The sequence below is a fragment of the Beta vulgaris genome, chromosome 6, assembly GCF_026745355.1.
Source record: "Beta vulgaris subsp. vulgaris cultivar EL10 chromosome 6, EL10.2, whole genome shotgun sequence".
NCBI classification, from domain to species: Eukaryota; Viridiplantae; Streptophyta; class Magnoliopsida; order Caryophyllales; family Amaranthaceae; genus Beta; species Beta vulgaris.
In genome coordinates this window covers 25666569-25687349 of record NC_079207.1, presented here as the reverse complement: position 1 = coordinate 25687349, position 20781 = coordinate 25666569, and the positions used below count along the sequence as shown (strand labels likewise).

The window sequence follows — 20781 nt, the reverse complement described above, 5'->3', positions numbered from 1 at the left end:
GTCTTTTTATGTGTTTCCTGAACGAACCTAGGCTAATTATGTTTAGGGTGCTTAAACCATTATTTGGTTATTCTATTTCATAAACATTGACATGGTATTTAGTAGAGGCCAGCAATAGGCAACATAGTTCCTACATGTGTTGTACCCTCACCCCCGAACTCAATCTTTGGTTCATTTTGACCATCTATGGAGTCTAGACGGGGAAATTTACATTGGATAAGTCTCTATTTTGTCCCTACGGTTTCCCAATATCCAATTAGGTTTATAACTCTTCCTTTAAAGACTTGTTGACGACTTCAAAACGTTCTCAATACAAAAGCATTTACAATGGGATAGTCAAATCTAATACGCGCTCATCCTGCATAGGCAAAATAAAAACACGTACGCCTACAATTTTACCATCTCTAAACACAAATTTTCGACCTTCACGCATATTATAGGAGGCCCTCCAATTTGATTTGGGGTAAGTGTAGACCTCTATGCATTTTGATTTTCAACCTTATGGGTAAAACTCTAGGCACCCTCGAAGCAGGGTCTGAAGTCACCAAAAGAATGTGGCTTCTTTGGTATTTCAATCGGTATAATGCCAGGAAAAAATTTGTGCTCAATGATCTTGGGATTTCTCATTTTGTGAACAAAGGGTTCAATAAGATGAAATACAACAATTTATCTTTGAAGATAGTATAGGTTCCGGATCGCAACATATAGATTCTCTCTCATTAATAATATAAGGTCTCTTTCGACAAGACATATTACCCACACCCACCAAAAGTCATCCAAGATAATATTCATTTGGATTGGATCAGCAACAAGTTGGTTTTCCTTAGTAGTGTATGTAAGAGCTAGTACAGCTCACCTTAATATTTATTTATATTTCATGTTTGGTTGTAATAGAATTATGTTTTAATTTCGTTCTTAATTAATGTAAATTTTCGCAATATCAAAAAAAAAATATAATCACATCCTTTAAAATAGAATACTCCCTATGTTGTTTAATACTCCTAACACCTTTTAGATTTTCTTAGAAATATTTCACCTAAATCTATGTTTTATAAGTTCATCCCACACTAATGGACCTAATCCCGCTTATATTTATCAGTACTTCTACCATATGTCCTTTACTTTTGACGATAACACATGTATTCAAGATTATTATATGTCATTCAACAACCCACCACAAAAAATATGTCCTTCAATAATATCTCTTAAAGTTTGCGGCATTTAAAATTGATAAAAATATTAAAGATTAGACGCATAACTCACAATTAGTTGTTGTCTCAGGCAATGCCCTAGATCATTTTGTTTACGAATATGTGAGCTTAGATTCAACAGTATTATAAAATAATCATGAAACAATTCATTTTGTGATAGTTGTTTTAGTAGAGTAATAAATTAACTTGAACCAATTAACCATCTTCCATTACTAAAAAAATCGGGTCCTAATTTTATGGGACAATCACCAATTATACTAAAACCTTCATTTAGTTATTTATTGTTAAAGCCAAAGTAAAACCTTTCAATAGCAAAGAGATAATGATAAGTCAATTTGACACACACTTGTGTTCGCACAAATATATGGCAAAAAAAGGCAATGCTTTAAGCTACGGAGGTCATAGCAATATTAGTAACTAGTAAGCCAGGTGAACATGCTAAAAGTGGCGACACCAAGAACTGGAAGTTGGAAGAGAAGAGAGAGACCTCACCACTCACCAGTCACCACATAATTCAATCAGTTGAATCACCTGAGAAGTTTGTTCAACTCTCATATCTCAAATCTCAATGACAGCAACTGTCATTCCCGCCATTTTCTCTCTCCTCTCTTCTTCCTCCTACCGCCCAACTACTTCCACATTCCATAAATACCCACTCAATTTCCACCCTTCTCTCAATTTCACTCCCAAACTAAACCCTAGGTCAATTTTGCTTTTTTTCATTTTTTCATTCGTTTGTTTTCTTGTATAATTTTCGATTTCAATATGTTAAATTTGTGTGTGTTTTTCTCTCTTTCTCTATATCTTTTCAGGCTAAGAATCTCTCACACAGCGAAGCAGTATTACTGGGTACCTTCTTGCTGCGGTGGTAATGCAGGACTTAACTCAGACATAACTAATGATTCTTCTAAGGTATCTATTTCATTTACTTGCATTGAAAAGTTTCACTGCCTTTCTGATTTTGTGTAAGATTTGGTTTTGATTTGTTCTTGTAGTGGAATTGAGGATAATTAAACTATAGAGGTAGCATATAATTTTCCCCCTTTTTGTTGGAATTGTGGAAGGTGCTGCAATTTCAAAACTTAATTCCTTTACTTTTGAATATGTTCTCAACAACTTAGCTTTCGACTATATTTGCAGCCTGAGGCATTCGGATAAGTATGTGCAAAGCTACTGAGTATTGGTTTTGGATCACACCTTTGGTTCTTGTTGTTTGATGTATTAACTTATCATGTTCATCCAAACTAAATACGAACACAGAACATTTAATATACGAGCGGAAGCTATAAAGGATCAATAATACCTCCACCATTGCTATTGTATTGTCTCCTTCTGCTGCAATCCCGTGTACCAAACTCAATCTTTATTTCTGACTTCCGATGCCAAACCCTCACTCTCAACATTTAAATGTTGTTTCAGAATTTTAAAGAGCAGATTCAGTGACCTTTTTCAGAATAAACACCTATTCTTATAGTGGAGTCTTGCCATCAAAGATCCCAAATAATTGGTGTAAGTTGGTGAGTGGTTTCAAAAGTCGGGAAAAGATCATGGTAGTTTCTTGATCATAGGTAACCACCCACTTATAATGGACCATATATTTTTAGTTGACTAAATGTTAGTTATTAATTAATTAATTAGAAATTCCAACATTCTCCCACTTGGTCCATTTTAACCAACAAAAACTACATACACAAATCATGGCGACGAATTCTCTTAGAACGAGAATTAATCTTCCATGTATCACAATATATTAAGTCTTTCATCACTCATGCTAGTTAATGAATAAACCTTATGTTTACTCTAGGTCAAAGACAATGACATTTCCTCAATAGAATAACAAAACAACACGTACGTACATACTCAAAAGAAATATGCAATGAATGAAAGGTTACAACATAAAATAAATGTCTTACTTGATGGGTCCATGTCCTGTCTTTTCTACATGACCCTTTGAAAATATTAATTGACATGCCCTTGGTCAAGGGATCATCATTAATCTGTTGCTAATGTGTTCCATGTGCAATTTCTTTTCCTGAACACGTTCTTTTACGGCTCAAAATTTAATGTCGATGTATTTACTTCGACTTCCACTCTTATTGTTCTTAGCCATAAAGACAACAATCGAATTATCACAATACGTTCTCATTGGTCGACACATGGAGTCAGTGACTCTTATCCCAGATATGAAACCTTTCAGCCAAACACCATGTGAGCTAGCCCTAAGACAAGATTTGAACTCAACCTCCATGGTCGATGTGGTAGTTAAAGTCTGTTTCGCACTCCTTCGAGAAACGACACCATCAGCTAGCATAAACACATATCCTGAGGTGGATTTTCGTGAATCATCGCAACCACCAAAGTCGAAGTTGAAATTTCCTACTACTTCGATATCATTAGTCCGTCCGTCTATACATAAGCATTTAATCCTTGGTACCCTTAAGGTATCTTAGCACCTTCTTTGCAGCCCTAACTTTGATATCTTCCCAACACTCTTAACACCACATGCGATGTCAGCATAGATTATGCTTCCAACTGAAGCATGAGGAACATTTTTCATTTGTTCTTTCTCAATATCATTCTTGGAGCTCTTGGAGCACTGGTCCAAACTAAACCGGTCACCTTTCATAATTGGTGCTACAGTTGATGAACATTTTCTCATATGAAATCTATCGAGTACCTTGTTGATATAGGACTATTGAGATAAACCTAAAATGCCTCATGTCTATGTCTATGAATCTTAATGCCAATGACATAAGATGCCTCACCTGATATGATTATTGAACTATGAATTCTAATAATCAATTTATAAACTCCAAGATTTCGAACAAGTACCTAGAAACTCAAACCAAGATATGAATTTATTCAAGAACACTCCTGAACCTTGAATAAAGACTCTAAACACCCTTAAAATCACTCCTGAAATTAAGTTGTTTAACACTAAGAACTAATCACTCCTGAAAAGTTATTAATGGTTTTCAATTGCAAGCATACAAGCACACAATTAAAGAAGAAGGAAAATAACTCAAAATACTCTAAGTTTATTGAAGGAATTAGTCCCCTTTATATAGGGTACAAGCTAGGCTAATTCAACTAGGAAAACATAACTTTATCCTACTCCTACTTTACTTTGGACTCCTAATTAGACTCCTAAAGATAACATGTACAAGTCACATGTTTATCTTTTTAACAACTCTATCTTTTTAACTACTTAAACATAAAACAATAAAGATAAACATAGCAATCCTAATTCTACTAGGATTCTATGTAGCAAGCTAGGAGTAATCCTAATTAGAGTAGGACTCCTCTTTACTTCCTTTCCCCTCGCCATGAGTACTCCTAAATGGATTAGGATTCCTCTTCCTCTAGCTTCCATGTTAGCACACAAGCCAAGACTTGGTTCTTGTTCTTGTTTTGGAACCCTAAAGTCTCCATGGTCAAGTCAATAGGCTCATGGTTAACCAATGCCTTTGCATCCATATCATTCTCCCCCTCCACAAAAGAATTTGCCCTCAAATTCTCATCATCATAGTAAGGAGATAGATCACCCACATTGAAAGTAGCACTGACACTTCCATATTTATCTGGTAAATCAATCTTGTAAGCACTATCTCCAATGACTCCAACAACCTCAAATGGTCCATCAGCTCTAGGCATAAGCTTGTTTTTCCTTTTATTAGGAAACCTTTCTTTCCTTAAGTGTATCCAAACAAGATCACCAACCTTAAACCTAGGTTGTTTGCGCCTCTTATTTGCTCTTGTCTTGTATTGGATATTCATCTTTTCAATCTTTGCTTTCACTTGCTCACAAGTTTTGTTGAATACTTCTAATCTCTTCTTTGCATCCATGTGTATCTCATGTTTAGGCAATGCAACAAAATCAATAGGAAGTAAAGGATTAATACCATACACTACCTCAAATGGGGAATGAGATGTAGTAGAAGAAGGTGCCCTATTATAAGCAAATTCAGCATGAGCAAGCTTGATATCCCAATCCTTTTGAGTCTTACTCACCAATCCCCTTAAAGGTGGAAGTCCTTGTGGTAACTCCTCCGGAAAAATATCTTTGAATTCATGCATCAAAGTTTCAAGTTGATTATTGTTAGGTACCGTGATACTTGTAGTCACTTGCCTCACCACCAAAGCATAAGCATAACCTTCTTCCTCTACTTCATGCTCAAATTCTTTTGCATTTAGAAAGTAACTTGGTGCCTTAGGTGGTTGTTTAGGCGCCACCTGATTAGGGTTTAGAGGACGTAATCTAACCCTTTTTGAACCAACCAATACAGAATATACATTAGTGTCCCCTTCATGAATAACCTTCCTATCAAATTGCCATGGTCTTCCAAGTAGAAGATGGCATGCACTCATAGGTAAGACATCACACCATAAATCATCCTTATAGCTTCCAATAAAGGATGATATAAGTGCTTGTTTCTTCACTCTCATTCCAGTGCTATCATCTAACCAACTCAATTTGTAGGGTTTAGGGTGTGCCCTTGTGATTAGATTGAGTTTAGACACCACTTGATCTGCAATAACATTAGTGCAAGAACCATTATCTATTATAACATTACAAGTATACTCACCTACTTTGCATCTAGTATGGAAAAGATTCTCCCTTTGTGTCATGTTAGGTGTGTGATCCATATGTAAGGTGCGCCTAATGCCTCCAAGAAGTCTTGAATCATCTTCTGCAAAAGCATCCTCTTCTTCATCATTTTCCTCCATGCTTTGCTCCTCTTCAGGGATGAATTCATACCTCTCTTCTTCTTTTTGCAAGTCTAAGTATTGCCTCATTGTAAGAGCTTTCTTTGTAGGACAATTACTTGCTATGTGTCCTCTCCCTTGACACTTAAAACACTTTCTCAATTCTTCAAATTTCTCCTTAGGTACGGCTACCTTAGGCTTTTCCATGTTAGTGTCTTCCTTAGGTGGAAAACTAGGCTTATTAGTTTCGGACCACTTAGTGTAGGAAGTGGTTGCCTTGCCCTTTGCATTAGAATCAAACCTAGGTGTGTATGCTCCCTTCGGTTTCTCTTCCATGTCATGTTCTTCAAACTTCATAGCTAGCTTGGTTACTTCCTCAAAAGTGTGGTAGGAAGAAACTTCAACTCTCTTAGCTATGCTTCTATTCAATCCTTTAATGTATCTTGCTATCTTGTGCTTATCTTTCTCCACTATATCACATATAAGAGCTAGTTTTTCGAACTCCATAGTGTAATCATGTACACTTTGGCTACCTTGGCTCATTGATGTAAGCTTTATGAATTGCCTTTGTTCATAATCATCTGGCAAAAACTTATCTTTGAGCTTTCCTTTTAGTTTCTCCCAACTACATAGCTTAGGTTTGTTTTTCTTAGCTCTTTGTGTATGTAAGCCTTCAAGCCAAATCCCAGCATACTTTGTGAGTCTTATGGCAGCAACTTTGAATGTTTTTCGATCATCAAAGCCCCTATACTCACTTATCTTCTCTAGTTGGCGGATCCACTCTAGTAAATCCTCTGCCTTCACCTGTGTAATCTTCAAGCTTTAACCCTTTATCATCTGGATATGAGGATCTTGGTGGGCGTGATTCCGCTTCATCCCTTTCTTCCTCTGAGTGTGCGCCTATGTATGACACACTATTGGGGTTTAGTCTCTTGTTGATGATGTCTGCCATAACATCTACTTGTGCATCCTTCTTGTGGATGCTTAGTGTTATAGCATCTAGGCGTGCATCTAGGCGTGCATTCATATCCTTCATGGCCTTAGCTAGGTCACTTAATTCGGACATAGCTACAACTTCTTTGATCCTAAAGATTGGATCTTGATGTAATCTTGGATGTTTCTTTGGATCTTGGATCTTTTTCTTTCACCAATCACTAATAATATTGTAGTACTTTGATGAAACTTTATGAAAAATCAAGAATCTTGGAAAAAAGATTGGATCTTTAAGACTTTCTTGAAGATCTAATACTCCCCCTAGTAGGCAAAAAATTTCGGCCCTTCCAAGGATGTGTCACCTTTGCTCTTGATACCACTTGATATGATTATTGAACTATGAATTCTAATAATCAATTTATGAACTCCAAGATTTCGAACAAGTACCTAGAAACTCAAACCAAGATATGAATTTATTCAAGAACACTCCTGAACCTTGAATAAAGACTCTAAACACCCTTAAAATCACTCCTGAAATTAAGTTGTTTAACACTAAGAACTAATCACTCCTGAAAAGTTATTAATGGTTTTCAATTGCAAGCATACAAGCACACAATTAAAGAAGAAGGAAAATAACTCAAAATACTCTAAGTTTATTGAAGGAATTAGTCCCCTTTATATAGGGTACAAGCTAGGCTAATTCAACTAGGAAAACATAACTTTATCCTACTCCTACTTTACTTTGGACTCCTAATTAGACTCCTAAAGATAACATGTACAAGTCACATGTTTATCTTTTTAACAACTCTATCTTTTTAACTACTTAAAAATAAAATAATAAAGATAAACATAGCAATCCTAATTCTACTAGGATTCTATGTAGCAAGCTAGGAGTAATCCTAATTAGAGTAGGACTCCTCTTTACTTCCTTTCCCCTCGCCATGAGTACTCCTAAATGGATTAGGATTCCTCTTCCTCTAGCTTCCATGTTAGCACACAAGCCAAGACTTGGTTCTTGTTCTTGTTTTGGAACCCTAAAGTCTCCATGGTCAAGTCAATAGGCTCATGGTTAACCAATGCCTTTGCATCCATATCATCACCCATATCTTTCATATCAATTTACTTGAAAGAAATTGTTTCACCTCATATAACAACTCATAAACAAAAGGAAACAAATCTTTGTCCAACTAACATTGTGGTATATGCATTGAACAATGACATTTTCTTCAAAACCAAATGAATTTATCATGGAACTTCAAATACCATTGGCGAGAAGCTTGTCTCAGTTCGTATATGGATTTATTCAGCTTAAAAACCAAATGCTCACCCTTTTTAGATAAGAATCCTTTAAGTTGTTTCATGTAAACCTGTTCCTCTAAATCTCCATTGAGAAATGCCTTTTTCACATCCACTTGATGTAACTCATAACCAACATGAGCTACTAAGGCCATAATCGCTCACAGAGAATCTTTCTTTGATACAGAATAAAAAGTCTCTATGTGATTGATTCCTTGCCTTAAGTGAATTCCTTAGCAACGAGTCTAGCCTTATGTCTCTGGATGTTGGCTAGTGAGTCTTTCTTTACAAAGACCCCTTTACCTCCAATGGCTTTTACACCATCGGGAACTCGACGAGATCCCAAACTCGATTAGGTGCCATAGAATCCATCTCATCTTTCATGTCACACATGCACAAGTCTGAATCCTTAGAACTTGTGGCTTGTGAAAACGTGATTGGAACATTGTCGGCTACATAATTACAATCCCATTCTTGTTCATGCACCTCATAATCATCAGAATTAGCTAATCTCCTCATTCTAACAAATCTTCTTAAAAGAATTGGATCAATGTGTTGATCAGCCTGATGCTCCTCATTTTCTTCATGATCTATCAAATTTTTTTTGGCCTCATGATCTATCAAATCATTATGAATATTTTGTGGAATTTTCGTCTAACACCTCATCGAACTGGAGTGGTGTGAATGACATCCATCTTATCACTTGAATCTGATAGTGGAACTTCAACATGATTGTTTTCAGGAACAATGTCCTGGAATTGATCACTCCCACTGACTAAGTGATAAGAAATTTAGCATTTCTTGATTCCACAATTTTGGTGTTATGGGATGGACAATAGAATCTATAACCCTTAGATTTTACGGAATATCCAATGAAATGCCCACTAATAGTCGTGGGGCAAGCTTCTTTTCTTGTGGGTGGTAAATTTTCTTACTTTTGACAGGAATCCCTAAATGAGCATATGACGTAGACTCGTTTCCATCATTTAAACAACTCAAAAAATGTTTTAGAGAGAGCTTTGGAAGGAACCCGGTTTAATATATACGTTGTTGTCTTAAGAGCTTCAATCCACTAAATTGGTGGAACTTTAACATTACTCAGCATACTTCTCACCATGTCCATCAAGATCCTATTTTATTTATGTGCTACACCATTTTGTTCCGCACATAGTGTATTGAGCAACAATCCCATGCTCTTGAAGAACTTTTACAAATGGACCACATGCTTGTCCATTTTCGGTGTATCTACCATAATACTCTCCACCTCTATCTAATTTTGTTATGAATTAACATAACTTGAGCATCATTAATGGCATAAAATAAGGAGGAAGAAGAAGAGTATTTGCTTGGTAAACTGATATTACAGCAATATAAAGGATAAATACAAGCTTTCGAGAGGCTTTCTCTTCCAAAGGAACTCTTAAAAGTTCACTAAAAACACTCATCAAAATTCAGCATCCCTTTCCATATTTCATTACTCCTATATATAGAGTATTTCCCTTAATATAGTTCATTACAGATTCACGATCTTATGTTCTTATCACATTGTTTCTCTACTTTAGCCTTAAACAACTTAAAGTTATCTAAAGCTTCATCTTTGGAACGAAGTAAGTAAAGATACATATATCATGAATAATCATCAACGAAGGTGATGAAGTATTTATGATCTTTAGCGTTCATGTCTGGACAATAGTTATTTGTATGTGTGATCTCTAATAGGTTGGAACTCCTCTTAACACCTTTTTTAGATTTGTTAGTTTGCTTATTCTTAATGCAACTAACACAAAATCCAGAGTATCAAGTACCCGTTCCTTTACCAATCTCTTGAATCTCTCAATAGAGATATGTCCTAATCTCTGGTGCCATAACATATAGGATTCTTCATTCACAATACAACGATTTTTAACGAGCATTAACATGCAGGGAACTATGAGCAATATCATTTTGCAATTCAAGACAATTTAAACCATCAACAAAAAATACCATAACCAACAATTTTAGAATTTCTTAACAAACTGAAACCAAAATCTGAAATATTAAAGGAAAATTCCAAAGGTACAAGCCTTGAAACCGAAATCAAATTTCTAGGAAAATTTGACACATAAAAAAAGTTCTTTCTAAATGCAAAACAAAGATTCTACTTATTGATAAGTTGCATGTCCCAGCGGCTTCCACATGCAAACCCATCTGTTTCAGAATAGATGTGATGTTCACTGCCACGGGTTTCCTTAGGTCTGTCATACCTTGCAAGATATTCGAAACATGAATTATAGTATTAGAGTCAATCAACCATGTATTACGATTAACATTAACCATTTCAGATTCATAACAAACACACGCAAGAGAATTACCTTTTTTCTTAAGCTAAGCATTTAACTTCACGCAGTCTTTCTTCATGTAACCCTTCTTTTTCAGAGGAAACACGAAAACTCCTTAATGGCGTGATTTGCTAGAATCTTTCCCTTTCCCTTATCCTTAGTGTGATCCTTCTTCTTTGCAGAAGTAGTAAGGTACACCTTTTCACCCTCATTAACAATCTTCCCTCCTCTTGAGCACACATGGTCATAAGCTCATGAATTGACCATTTATCCTTATGTGTGTTATAAGAGACCTTAAAAGGACCACATTGATGTAGAGGAGTGCACAAAATGTAATGACAAGGAAGGAGTCAGATATGGTAACCCCAAGTCTTTAAGCTGAGGTGCAGTGTCTCTCATGTGCATGATGTGATCATGCACTCCTTTAATCTCGATAAGCCTTATGGATGAGAACTCTATAATTAAGATCCTAGTAAGAGCTTTGTCAGAAGATGCAAATTTTTCATCGATGACCTTAAGAAGACTTTTGACATTGGTATGCCGATCGACAAAAACCCAAATATTGGCACCGATCTTGGTCTTTATGGACATAATGGAAAGGCGGTTAGACCCCTCCCACTTTTCATAAAGATCAACTGCGCATGTGGAGTACTAGTCACACCACTTGGTTCGTCTTTCTAAATAGTATAGTCATTGTCCATCCGTCAGCAGCACTCTTTCTTTTTACACCTTATAGTTATCACGCTTGAATTCAAGAATGTCACATTTGATATCGAAAATATTTCCAGGTAAAACTACTCCAAAAATTAAGTACAGACATAAGCAATCGTGCTTATTGTCAAATTTTGAGACTTCAACATTAATCATGCTTTACCTATGTAAATCAAGCGAAACATTAATCTGGTGACATAAAACTTTCATGTGGGCTAAAGTTCTACTCAATTAGATTTATAATAACCATATGGCGAAGTTATCAAACTGTATCAATTTCTTAATTCTTATGAGATACTTAAGAAACAAAATTTAGTATTTCACCCAAATTAAGTTCAAATACAAATACAATAAAGTTCTTGTGGGTAAGTTTTATCATATTTTACATAACCAAATGCAACACAAAAGTCTAGTTTTCACATGTGATTCCAATATAATATTTCAATAATTAAAGGTGATGTGGCTACTCCCCAACTAATAACATTTTGAATAAGTAAACTTTAACTTAATTTAATATACTAAAATATAATCTATATAAGTACTATAGTTGACCAAAAAATTAATTGATCAAGGTCACAAATTAATTTAAGACAACTGAACTACTTGATGAATGTGCAAACAATAAAAGTTCATCAAATAACTAATATTAGAATTTTCCTGTATAACATTATCAAATGTAAAAAAAAAAAAAAACTCAAATTGCTAAGAAAATGAATACTTTATTATTTAATAATCGCAAGACACAAATCTACACACTTGATAAATGCTCCTCATACAATGAACAAGAAAGATAAGTCATGACGTGATTTAGAACCACTATGTAAGAAAAATTAATAATTTATATATATGTATTTGTGGCACCAAGTATATGTGCTATCATGTAGTCCATTATATCATGTCAACACAAAACTCCAGCCTCATCATCAACGCAACGGAAGAGAAAGGAAAAAAATAATAATAATGCTCCCTTCGTCCCATAATACTCTTGGCTCTTATCAAGGCCGTAGTTTTAGATGATAAGTTGTTTGGTTATCAATTGTTATTTTATTGAAAAGTAGATGTAATAGAAGTTAGTAGTTAGTAAAAGTAGTATTATTTTATTTTAAGAAGAGAGAATGTAGGTCATGGTTAGAGTTAGTAGGTAATAAGAGTGGTATTATTTTATTTGGAGGAGAGAGAGTGTGAGCCAGTAGTTAAAAGGCCGAATGATTAAAATAATGGTGGGTCATGTCCCAAAATAAAAGTGTAGAGAATATGATAAAAAAGGAAAGTGTAAAGAGTATTTTGGGATGGAGGGAGTACATGAATAGCACGCATCATCATCAACGGGTTCAATGCCGACATCAATATACAAGGCAGAGGTAAAAAAATGGCTCTAATACCAAATGTTAACTTAATCACATAACTCATCATGTTCATCCCAACTAAATACAAACATATGATATACGAGCAGAAGCTATAAAAGATCAAGAATACTTCTAGCCATTGCCATTGTATTGTGTCCTTCCGCAGCAGTCCCGTGTACCAAACTCAATCTTTATTTTTGACTTCTGGTGTCAAACCGTCACTCTCAATATTTAGATGATTTTTCAGAATTCTAGAGAGTAGATTCAGTGACTTTTTTCAGAATAAACGCCTATTCCTATAGTGGAGTCTTGCGATCAAAGATCCCAACAAAATTGTTGTACATTGGTGAGTGGTTTCAAATGTGGGGAGAAGATCATGGGTAGTTTCTTGATCATAGGTAACACCTAATTAAACGGACCATATATATTTGTTGACTAGATATTAGTTAATTATTTAATTTAAGAATTCCAACATGACGCACATGTTTCGACCAATCGTGTTTTGATTAGTCGAACCACTATATGCTGCTTTTAAAGCTAGTATAAGGAATAAGGATTGCATAATATTAGGAGATGGGAATAATTAGTCTGCATATTTTTGGATGTTTGATTAGATTAATGGGTGGAACTGCTGGATAGAGTACTTCATGGTATGCAGTGGTACCAGCTTCCATACCTAGGATTGTAGGTATTTTTGGTGACTCGCTTTTTTAGTCAGTTGTAGCATTAGTTCGGGTGATCTAACTCTCATAAGTGTCGTGTTTGAGGGGGTAGGACATGTAAGTACTTTTATGTACTCCGCATTTACCTATAATTACCCCTCTCCCCCAGGATTCTTGAATAGCTTGCGAAATGGAGAATGGGTTTATTGGTGTAGCTTCTTTGACACCCTTGTGTTTGACTTGGATTGTGAAGAGTGTTTTGTTGTTTGGGCAGCTAGTTTGGTCTGTGAGTGTCAGGGTTGGTCAACACAGGCTTGCTAATATTGTGGCTAGAACAGGATTCAGGTGATGGTCCTTGAAAACTTTAATCCGACATGGGATTCGTTTATAACATGTTTGTATTAGTGACTTATGATTCATGTTTTATGTGTTGTAGCTCGACGAGGAGCTACTGAGATTCGAATGATATACATGATAGATTTTTTCTTAAACGAATTAAAATTCTACCGTCTCCTGAAATTGGGGTGAACTCCAGTATAGATCCGAGATTATTTCCAATGACTGGCTACTTATGTACTTTAAACTTGAATGAACGAGGATCACTTTTTGGTTTATTCTTTCATGTAGGTCGCACTTTTGTCTAGATAGTTACTAGTTGATTAGTTGTGATAGATTGGGACTGCGTAATGGTATTCCTGCTTGTCTCTATGTAGATCATATATGACCTTTATCTGAACCTACTAAGCTGAGATTTGTTATCAAGGATAAACGAGCTATCATGAGACTCTGATATGACAAGGTGTGGTTATTTTCTGATTGTAATATACGCTTTTATCTTAAAACCAGTTGACAGTTCATAGTAGGACAGCTTCTGGTACTAAAAGTGAAGCCATCAGCTTATAATCGTTTTAGACCGTTTTGAACAATGAGATATATTTTGTTAAAAAAAGTAGTCCATCTGACTATCAAAAGTGAATCAAGAATCAAGATTCAGGGGTCCTCTACCTTGGTACATTAGTTGTATTTGAACTCAAATATGAGATTGTAGATTTGCAGCCATCTGAAAGATTAAGTAGAATATCGAAATTAAGTCACGTCACTTAATTGCCCTTAATACGTCAACAACATGACTAACCAGTTTAAATTTAAATGTAATAAATGAACATACCAACGTAATGCACAAATGTTCTCTCCAGCCAGCTGCCAAATGCACAAAATCATTAGTCTATGCTTTGCAGTTTGCACAATCCTATTTGACTACATTCAATTATAGGCACATAAGTATTTTCTTTTTTATTTAAGGCACAAGTTAGACACTGGAATAGTGGATGTCTTACGCTCAGGGGAGGATCTAGGAGGTGGCCTACCCGGGCCACGACCCACCCCATCATTATAAGTGCTCATAATTAAAATATTCGAAATGCTTTTAGAAAGAGTTCTGATAGAGCAGAGGGTAAGGGTGCTAATGATTATGAGGATGCGTGTTCGACTTTGGCAAAGTCAATATGTTGGTCCTTTTGCTTTCCCATTTTCATTCTTTGCATTTTGCTATGATAGTTCCATTTTATATTCTTTTCCTTTTATTTAGGTTGTTCCTGATTTCTTACCACGTTCTCCAGATTTTGTTTCCAATTTCTAACTTTTTCATTATCTTTACCTTTTAGCACTTAATATGCTTATAATAAATTTTCAAACACCGATATTTGATAATTACCTAATGTGGAACATTGTCACATAAAATTTAATCACTATATTTGGTACCCATACTAGAAGCGTTAAAATCTTATTCTTCACTTTTTCTATAGTCTTGTATATTCTATGTAGTTATGGATCACTTATAATTTTCAAAATATTGAAGAAAAATTTAATATATGTACTATTCATCTAGTTTATAATACTCTTTACACTATTTTTTTTTTCATGTCTTATACTGCTATAATGTACTTTAGTTTTCGGATTGATAATTCTCTTATTCTAATACATCTTCGTCCCACTACTAAAACGAAATGAATGTATCTCACTATTTCCTATCATATCTACTTGATTTCTTTCTGCCAAATGCAGCCCTTTAAAGTGGTCACTTTATTAATTACAACCCTTTTATTTCAATCTCTTCAATTGCATCCTCAAAAGAAAAAAACACTTTTAAGTTGTAGCCAAAATCCAACCTATCTTCACGCCTTTTGGGCTGCAATTCAAAAGTTTTTGATTTAATTGAGGCTGCAATTGAAGAGATTTAAATGAAAGGACCGCAATTAACAAAGTGGTTGCGGTAAAGGGCTACATTTGGCAAAAAGTTCGGTCTACTTATTTTTTGAGAATATATCCCACTATCTACCATCACATCTACTTTTGAGACAAGGTAAATATTATTTATACTATGATGAAACAAATATATATTTATGTGTATATATATGACAAACACACACATATTTAATTTATGAGTGATCTATATATATCATGTTTTTTAAAAAGAAGATAAACACATTAGGTTTGGCCGATCCCATATGAAAATCCTGGATCTGCCATTGCTTATGCTTCCCATTTGAAGCGCAAATATGAGTGACTAATCACTTAAGCACAATGCTATAAATCTCAACTCTCTAGATGCCCATCTGACGTCTCTTTATATGTTAAATGTAAATATGAGCATTTTTTATATGAGAGCCTCTCTAGATATCATAATTTCTTCATATGACTAAAACCCAAGCTTCTTCTACTTTCTTTGCGAGGTTCTTTTTCTTATGAGGATATTTCTCGTGCAATAGAGATGTGCAGATTATAATATAATCAGTGTTGCAAAACAATGGAAATATTTTTGTGCCGGCGACAATTCCGGAGCTTTATATAAGACTATCAATGTGTGATATGGCAATGTTATCTCTAAAGAAGCTTTGACACTTTCTTGATAGCATATGAGTGAAGAGCTACGTCTGTTGTAGCTTTAAGCATGACGGAATAATACTGGTGCAAGGAAGCTTGTGCTATCCAAGTAAAGATAACGGTCGAGAATAGTGATCAACTGGTCATATTTAGGATGAAACTGGGATTAGGTCGAGGAAAACGGTGCACTTAAGTTGATTCCGACCTTAGTGCATAGAGTTTAAGATGTCTTGTTTCTTATTGAATGAGAATCATAATGCCATTTCATATTTTTTATTGATTATTGTAACACACTCTTTTTCTGGAAAGGCATGATATGACATTGTTAGATCCTGGATTTACTTATATGCTTCATATGATTTTGGTCACTGTTTGTTGTGCACTTGTAGGAACCAAACATTAACACACAACTTCCTAGGAGAAGCTTGCTCGTACAATTTACATGCGATGCTTGTGGTGAAAGAACAAAAAGGCTTATAAATAGATTAGCCTATGAACGAGGAACTGTATTTGTCCAGGTATACTTGAAATATAGTTTCTAATGGACTCGTGAATTTTTTTCATTGAGATAGTATTATGATTTATGTTTCCGTATGAACATAATTTTTGCCCTGTATGAAGAGAAAATGTGTAAAAGTGGATGGTATTTAATCTACATCATGAATATGAAATGACAATCTGTAAGTTTTGCTGCCCTCATTATCTGAGTTTGTATATAGTGCCATGTAGTCTTTTTGACAATGTAATGGGAGGCTTCCATATTTTATTAACTTCTATTATTGAAGAAGAATCTTTATAGAAGTATGTTGAAAGAATAGGGAAGAATCAACTTTTTTAATGGAGTATCATTTAATCTGCTTGTTCTAAAATTGGGATTACTTTTATTTTCAAGGTCCCTCTATAATAGATTTATTAATGAGGGACTTTTTAATAAAAGGAGTTAACCCATATCGATGGTTGGGGAAAATCATGATTTTCTCGGGTAGAGAAACAGACTGCTGCGTTCAGATGGAGTATTTTTTTTTTTTTTTTTTTTGTTAAAACATTTTCACCTTGAATGGGCTCTTCATATGCATGCTTGAATCATGATAGTGGCTAGTAAAACTTCAATAATACTTCTGTTTAATTCTGCATTGCAAATAGCAGCTTGCATGAGATTTAGTCGGTCTCCTTTTCATCGTGTTAAGCTTTCATCAGGTTGCTGCACTACTTAGGCATTCAAATATTAGGACTCTTAAGGTGCTCTCCACTTTAGCAAGCTACATGTCATCTTTGTTTATCTTGCTCACAAAATGAGATGCTTTTTGTTTCAAAGCTGATTTCATATTGTATCCTTGATGTACTCCCTATCTTTATTGATGAGCAGCTTAATGCCTAGTTGGGTGTTTGAAAGAACTTTCAGTTTGATGGTTTGGTGGAATTTGGTGGCTCACATTTCTTAAGAAACTTTCTGTGTGCTAATTGAAATAAAAATAATTGTGCTGTCACCGAGTCATGCTTTGGACTTTGCTCAACCTTGTAAGCGACATGATTTTACATGTCTTAACCTTTTATTTCCTTTGAAACTTTATGTTCTGAATGTCTTAACCTTTTTCCCACTGAGAATTGTCAACTGTAACCACTGGCCCTGTTTTTATCAGTGCGCAGGGTGTCTCCAGCATCACAAACTTGTTGACAACTTGGGGCTTGTGGTTGAATATGACTTCCGGAATGATGCTGACGAAGATTAGGATGAATATGATGAGTAGCTAAGCCCCTATTTGATAACTTGGATGTTTCTTTACTTCTCAAACTACTATCAATAGGCAGATAAACTCTTTTGGTGAGTGTGTTTCTATGTCTTTCAAACATACAGTAAAAATCTTATATCTTGTAATACTAATGTATTTCTGAGGTTGAGATTGTTATGTATATAGTTCAAACTCTACAGATTTACTCATATTCTTGAAATTTTTCATGATTGGGAGGTAATTTCAATACCTAATGATCTTCAATCTGTTTTTTGATTCTTCTTGATCACACCTATTGGCTATCGAGACGTGAAATAGATTTCCAAATGGAAGGACTATAATATAAATAATGTATGGATGTACAGCCAATTCTGTGGCTCATGCTTTTAATTGTATGCCAACCTCACCAGCTGTAATTGGATCAAGCACTTCGTTGATAAGAATATTTTTGCATGTATTTAAAATAATTATGTGTAAGTAACTCAATTGCATTTTGTCAACTGGAAATGCCTCCAACTCTCATCTTATACAAAAAGCAAGCTAACATGAATGAATGGAAAAGAATCCATTGCTTGTTTAAATGAAGGTCGAAATTACAAAGCAACGAGCAGAGCAGCTGCTATGAGTCCTGTCATCCACCTACTCAATGAGTGTCCTGGCTGATAAATTGATATTCCTTCATTCTGTTTCCGTGACACCATATAGTCAGAAGTAGTCAATATTTGTTTAATGGTAAAGGAAACAAAAGTCAGAGAAGAAAATAGTGCTTAGCGAGAATTTACCAAATCTGGAGATGGTGCTGGTGATGTATCTTCTGATGAATCTGTATCTACTGTAGGAGGTGCAGGGGGGCTTGGCGGTATCGGGGCTGGTGCTGGTGCATGATGGTGCCTCTTATGCTTATGTTTGTGCTTTCGCTTTCTTTTCCCCTCTGAGGGTGCTGGTGCTGGTGCTGTTGAGGGCCCATTTACTGGTGCCAGGATTGGCGATACAGCCACTGGTGCTGGTGCAGGAGCCGGCTTTGCGGGTGCAGGTGCCTTTGTTGTTGGGGCTGGTGCAGGTGGCAAAGTTGCTGGGGCAGGTGATACTGCTGGTGGAGGTGACGAAGGGGCAGGTGGCTGGGCTGGTGGTGGTGCCTGAACTGGAGGTGTGCTTACTGGTGCAGGTGGTAATGCTGGTGTTTGCACAGGTGAACTAACGGGAGGAGCAGTGGGAGGTGGGGAGCTTGGTGGTGGGGAAGTAGTTGGGCTTGCGACTGGTGGAGTGGACGTAGGTGGTGGAGTGGAAGAGAGTGGTGGAGTTGCCAAAGTTGGTGGGTTTGAAGGAGGTAATGGTGGTACTGGTGATGCATTAATTGGTGACATTGCTGGTGCTTGTGCCTTGGCTTGTACTACGACGAGGAACAGGCCATATAACATGCAAACACACCTTAAGTTAGCCATTTTTCTTCAGATGATATGTCAAGAGAATGAAGGTAGCTTTTTAAATAGGGAAAGTATGAACTTCTAAGAAATGTAAAGGAAGTTGGTGAAGAAGGGGAGAGGTGAACTTCAAATGGTTGTTACATCTCATCTGCTGATTTTGGCAAGTGTGACTTTTAAGATTTCAAGAACAATAAACCTGTTTTCCATTTTAAACTTGTTGTAATTTAGGCTCAAGTTTTAACCAGCTGGCTGTAAAAATCTGAGCATCATCCATGGACTGTTTTTAACATGGCTAGACTTCAATATGGTCCAAGTTGCTATGTCTGTCTGTTGTTGCAATGTTAATGTACACTTTTCCATCAATTATTATAAACGTTGCTGTCATTTTAAGTGTAATTCGTTACTGATTGCTTGTGTTTTTGACGTCGTAACAAATATCACCTATATGATATCTATAAGATATATCAAACATGTTTGTTTGATTCGAGGGGTGAAGGGTTAGTTGTGTGATTTGATTATCTTCCTTCACGTCCATAATATATGTCTTAGAAGATAGCCTAGTGTACAGCATTAAGAAGCTTCAAAATTACGATAATTTGTTCTTTGAGAAATTTGACAATGACTTTCTCTTGTTTCAGTATTTTACTACACTAAAACAATATTAATGTGCTTCAAAAGATCATTACTCAATCCAAAGATATGTCATTTTGGCAATTTTATACTCCACTTTCTAATAGTTCTAACTTTCAGTTTGTTTTTTATCTTCTCTAATCTATATATTCTAATCGTAATATTTCTTTAGATATTTATATTGAAAATTTCATCTTTTGAAAGATTAATTGCGATTCATCTAGCAAGTATATTTATAATACTTATTTCTATATAATATGAGAACATTGTTAAACTAGCGTATGCAAATGGTGTAAATTGGAAAAACAATCGGAGAACGAAGGTAACATGTAGAGAGGTTAGTAAAAAAATTATTCAAGGTGCATTAGTGTTATGAATTTGAACGTAATATGGATGGTGTTATGAAATAACCTATAATATTGTGTTGTTACTGTTAGAGATTTGTTCGAAGGTTGTATAGTGAAACAATGATTGGACAAAAGTTCGTGTCAAAGTTTGGCTCATCAACTTTATAATAATATAGAAGAAATTGTGTTTGATTCCGTTAGATGTGTTTATTTTTTTACTCCACCGTCTCATATTAACTAATACACTTTTCTTCTTTGTCCATCTCATATTAGTTGAGATACTTCTTACAATGAAAAGGTCTCATAAATTTCATATTATTTCTCTCAATTTATGGGGTACCCGGAATTTAATAAAGAAATAAATCTACAACTCACCATTCAAAAGGTTAGGACCCAACAATTCACTAGCTACAATATGAAAATACTGACACTAGCAATTACAAACAATAAAATAAGAAGGCAGATAGAACACCTACAATTGTGTGATAGTAAAACTATATCAATTAATATGGGATAGTAAATCTACATGCTTCAATTCGTCACGCACATCGGAATTTCATAACCTTAAAAAGCACGTCATTTC

At 35.3% G+C, this 20781-nt stretch overlaps 2 protein-coding genes across 4 annotated transcripts; one reads left to right on the top strand and one right to left on the bottom strand.

Annotated features, from left to right (window-relative positions):
* The first annotated feature begins 1620 nt into the window (after window positions 1-1620).
* Window positions 1621-19605, top strand: LOC104896335 (uncharacterized). Of its 3 annotated transcripts, XR_007275731.2 has the most exons (5): window positions 1642-1913; window positions 2024-2123; window positions 16457-16585; window positions 17708-17889; window positions 18636-19605. XR_007275731.2 is itself a non-coding variant. In XM_057395562.1 (4 exons), the coding sequence occupies exons 1-4, from the start codon at window positions 1780-1782 to the stop codon at window positions 16545-16547; spliced, it is 396 nt and encodes a 131-aa protein (XP_057251545.1). In that variant the 5' UTR covers window positions 1621-1779; the 3' UTR covers window positions 16548-16585. The 3 variants fall into 3 exon arrangements, 2 of the variants coding, with proteins under 2 accessions (XP_057251545.1, XP_010681378.2); XM_057395562.1 differs by lacking the exons at window positions 17708-17889; window positions 18636-19605 and adding an exon at window positions 13459-13529 and having other exon boundaries at window positions 1621-1913; XM_010683076.4 differs by lacking the exon at window positions 18636-19605 and having other exon boundaries at window positions 17708-18061.
* LOC104896334 (lysine-rich arabinogalactan protein 19) lies at window positions 18253-19239 on the bottom strand. The gene is made up of 2 exons (XM_010683075.3): window positions 18580-19239; window positions 18253-18480 (listed from the first exon to the last, which is right to left on the bottom strand). The coding sequence occupies exons 1-2, from the start codon at window positions 19237-19239 to the stop codon at window positions 18391-18393; spliced, it is 750 nt and encodes a 249-aa protein (XP_010681377.2). The 3' UTR covers window positions 18253-18390.
* Window positions 19606-20781: the final 1176 nt, after the last annotated feature.

What these genes read in the sequence shown, in the direction of transcription:
- LOC104896334 (XM_010683075.3), bottom strand. Translation starts at nt 19,239, where the DNA reads ATGGCTAACTTAAGGTGTGTTTGCATGTTATATGGCCTGTTCCTCGTC. An exon ending in CAGCACCATCTCCAGATTTG is followed by an intron (nt 18,481 to 18,579) that starts GTAAATTCTCGC and finishes TCACGGAAACAG; the next exon opens with AATGAAGGAATATCAATTTA.
- LOC104896335 (XM_010683076.4), top strand. Translation starts at nt 1,780, where the DNA reads ATGACAGCAACTGTCATTCCCGCCATTTTCTCTCTCCTCTCTTCTTCC. An exon ending in ACTCCCAAACTAAACCCTAG is followed by an intron (nt 1,914 to 2,023) that starts GTCAATTTTGCT and finishes ATATCTTTTCAG; the next exon opens with GCTAAGAATCTCTCACACAG. An exon ending in GAGGAACTGTATTTGTCCAG is followed by an intron (nt 16,586 to 17,707) that starts GTATACTTGAAA and finishes TGTTTTTATCAG; the next exon opens with TGCGCAGGGTGTCTCCAGCA.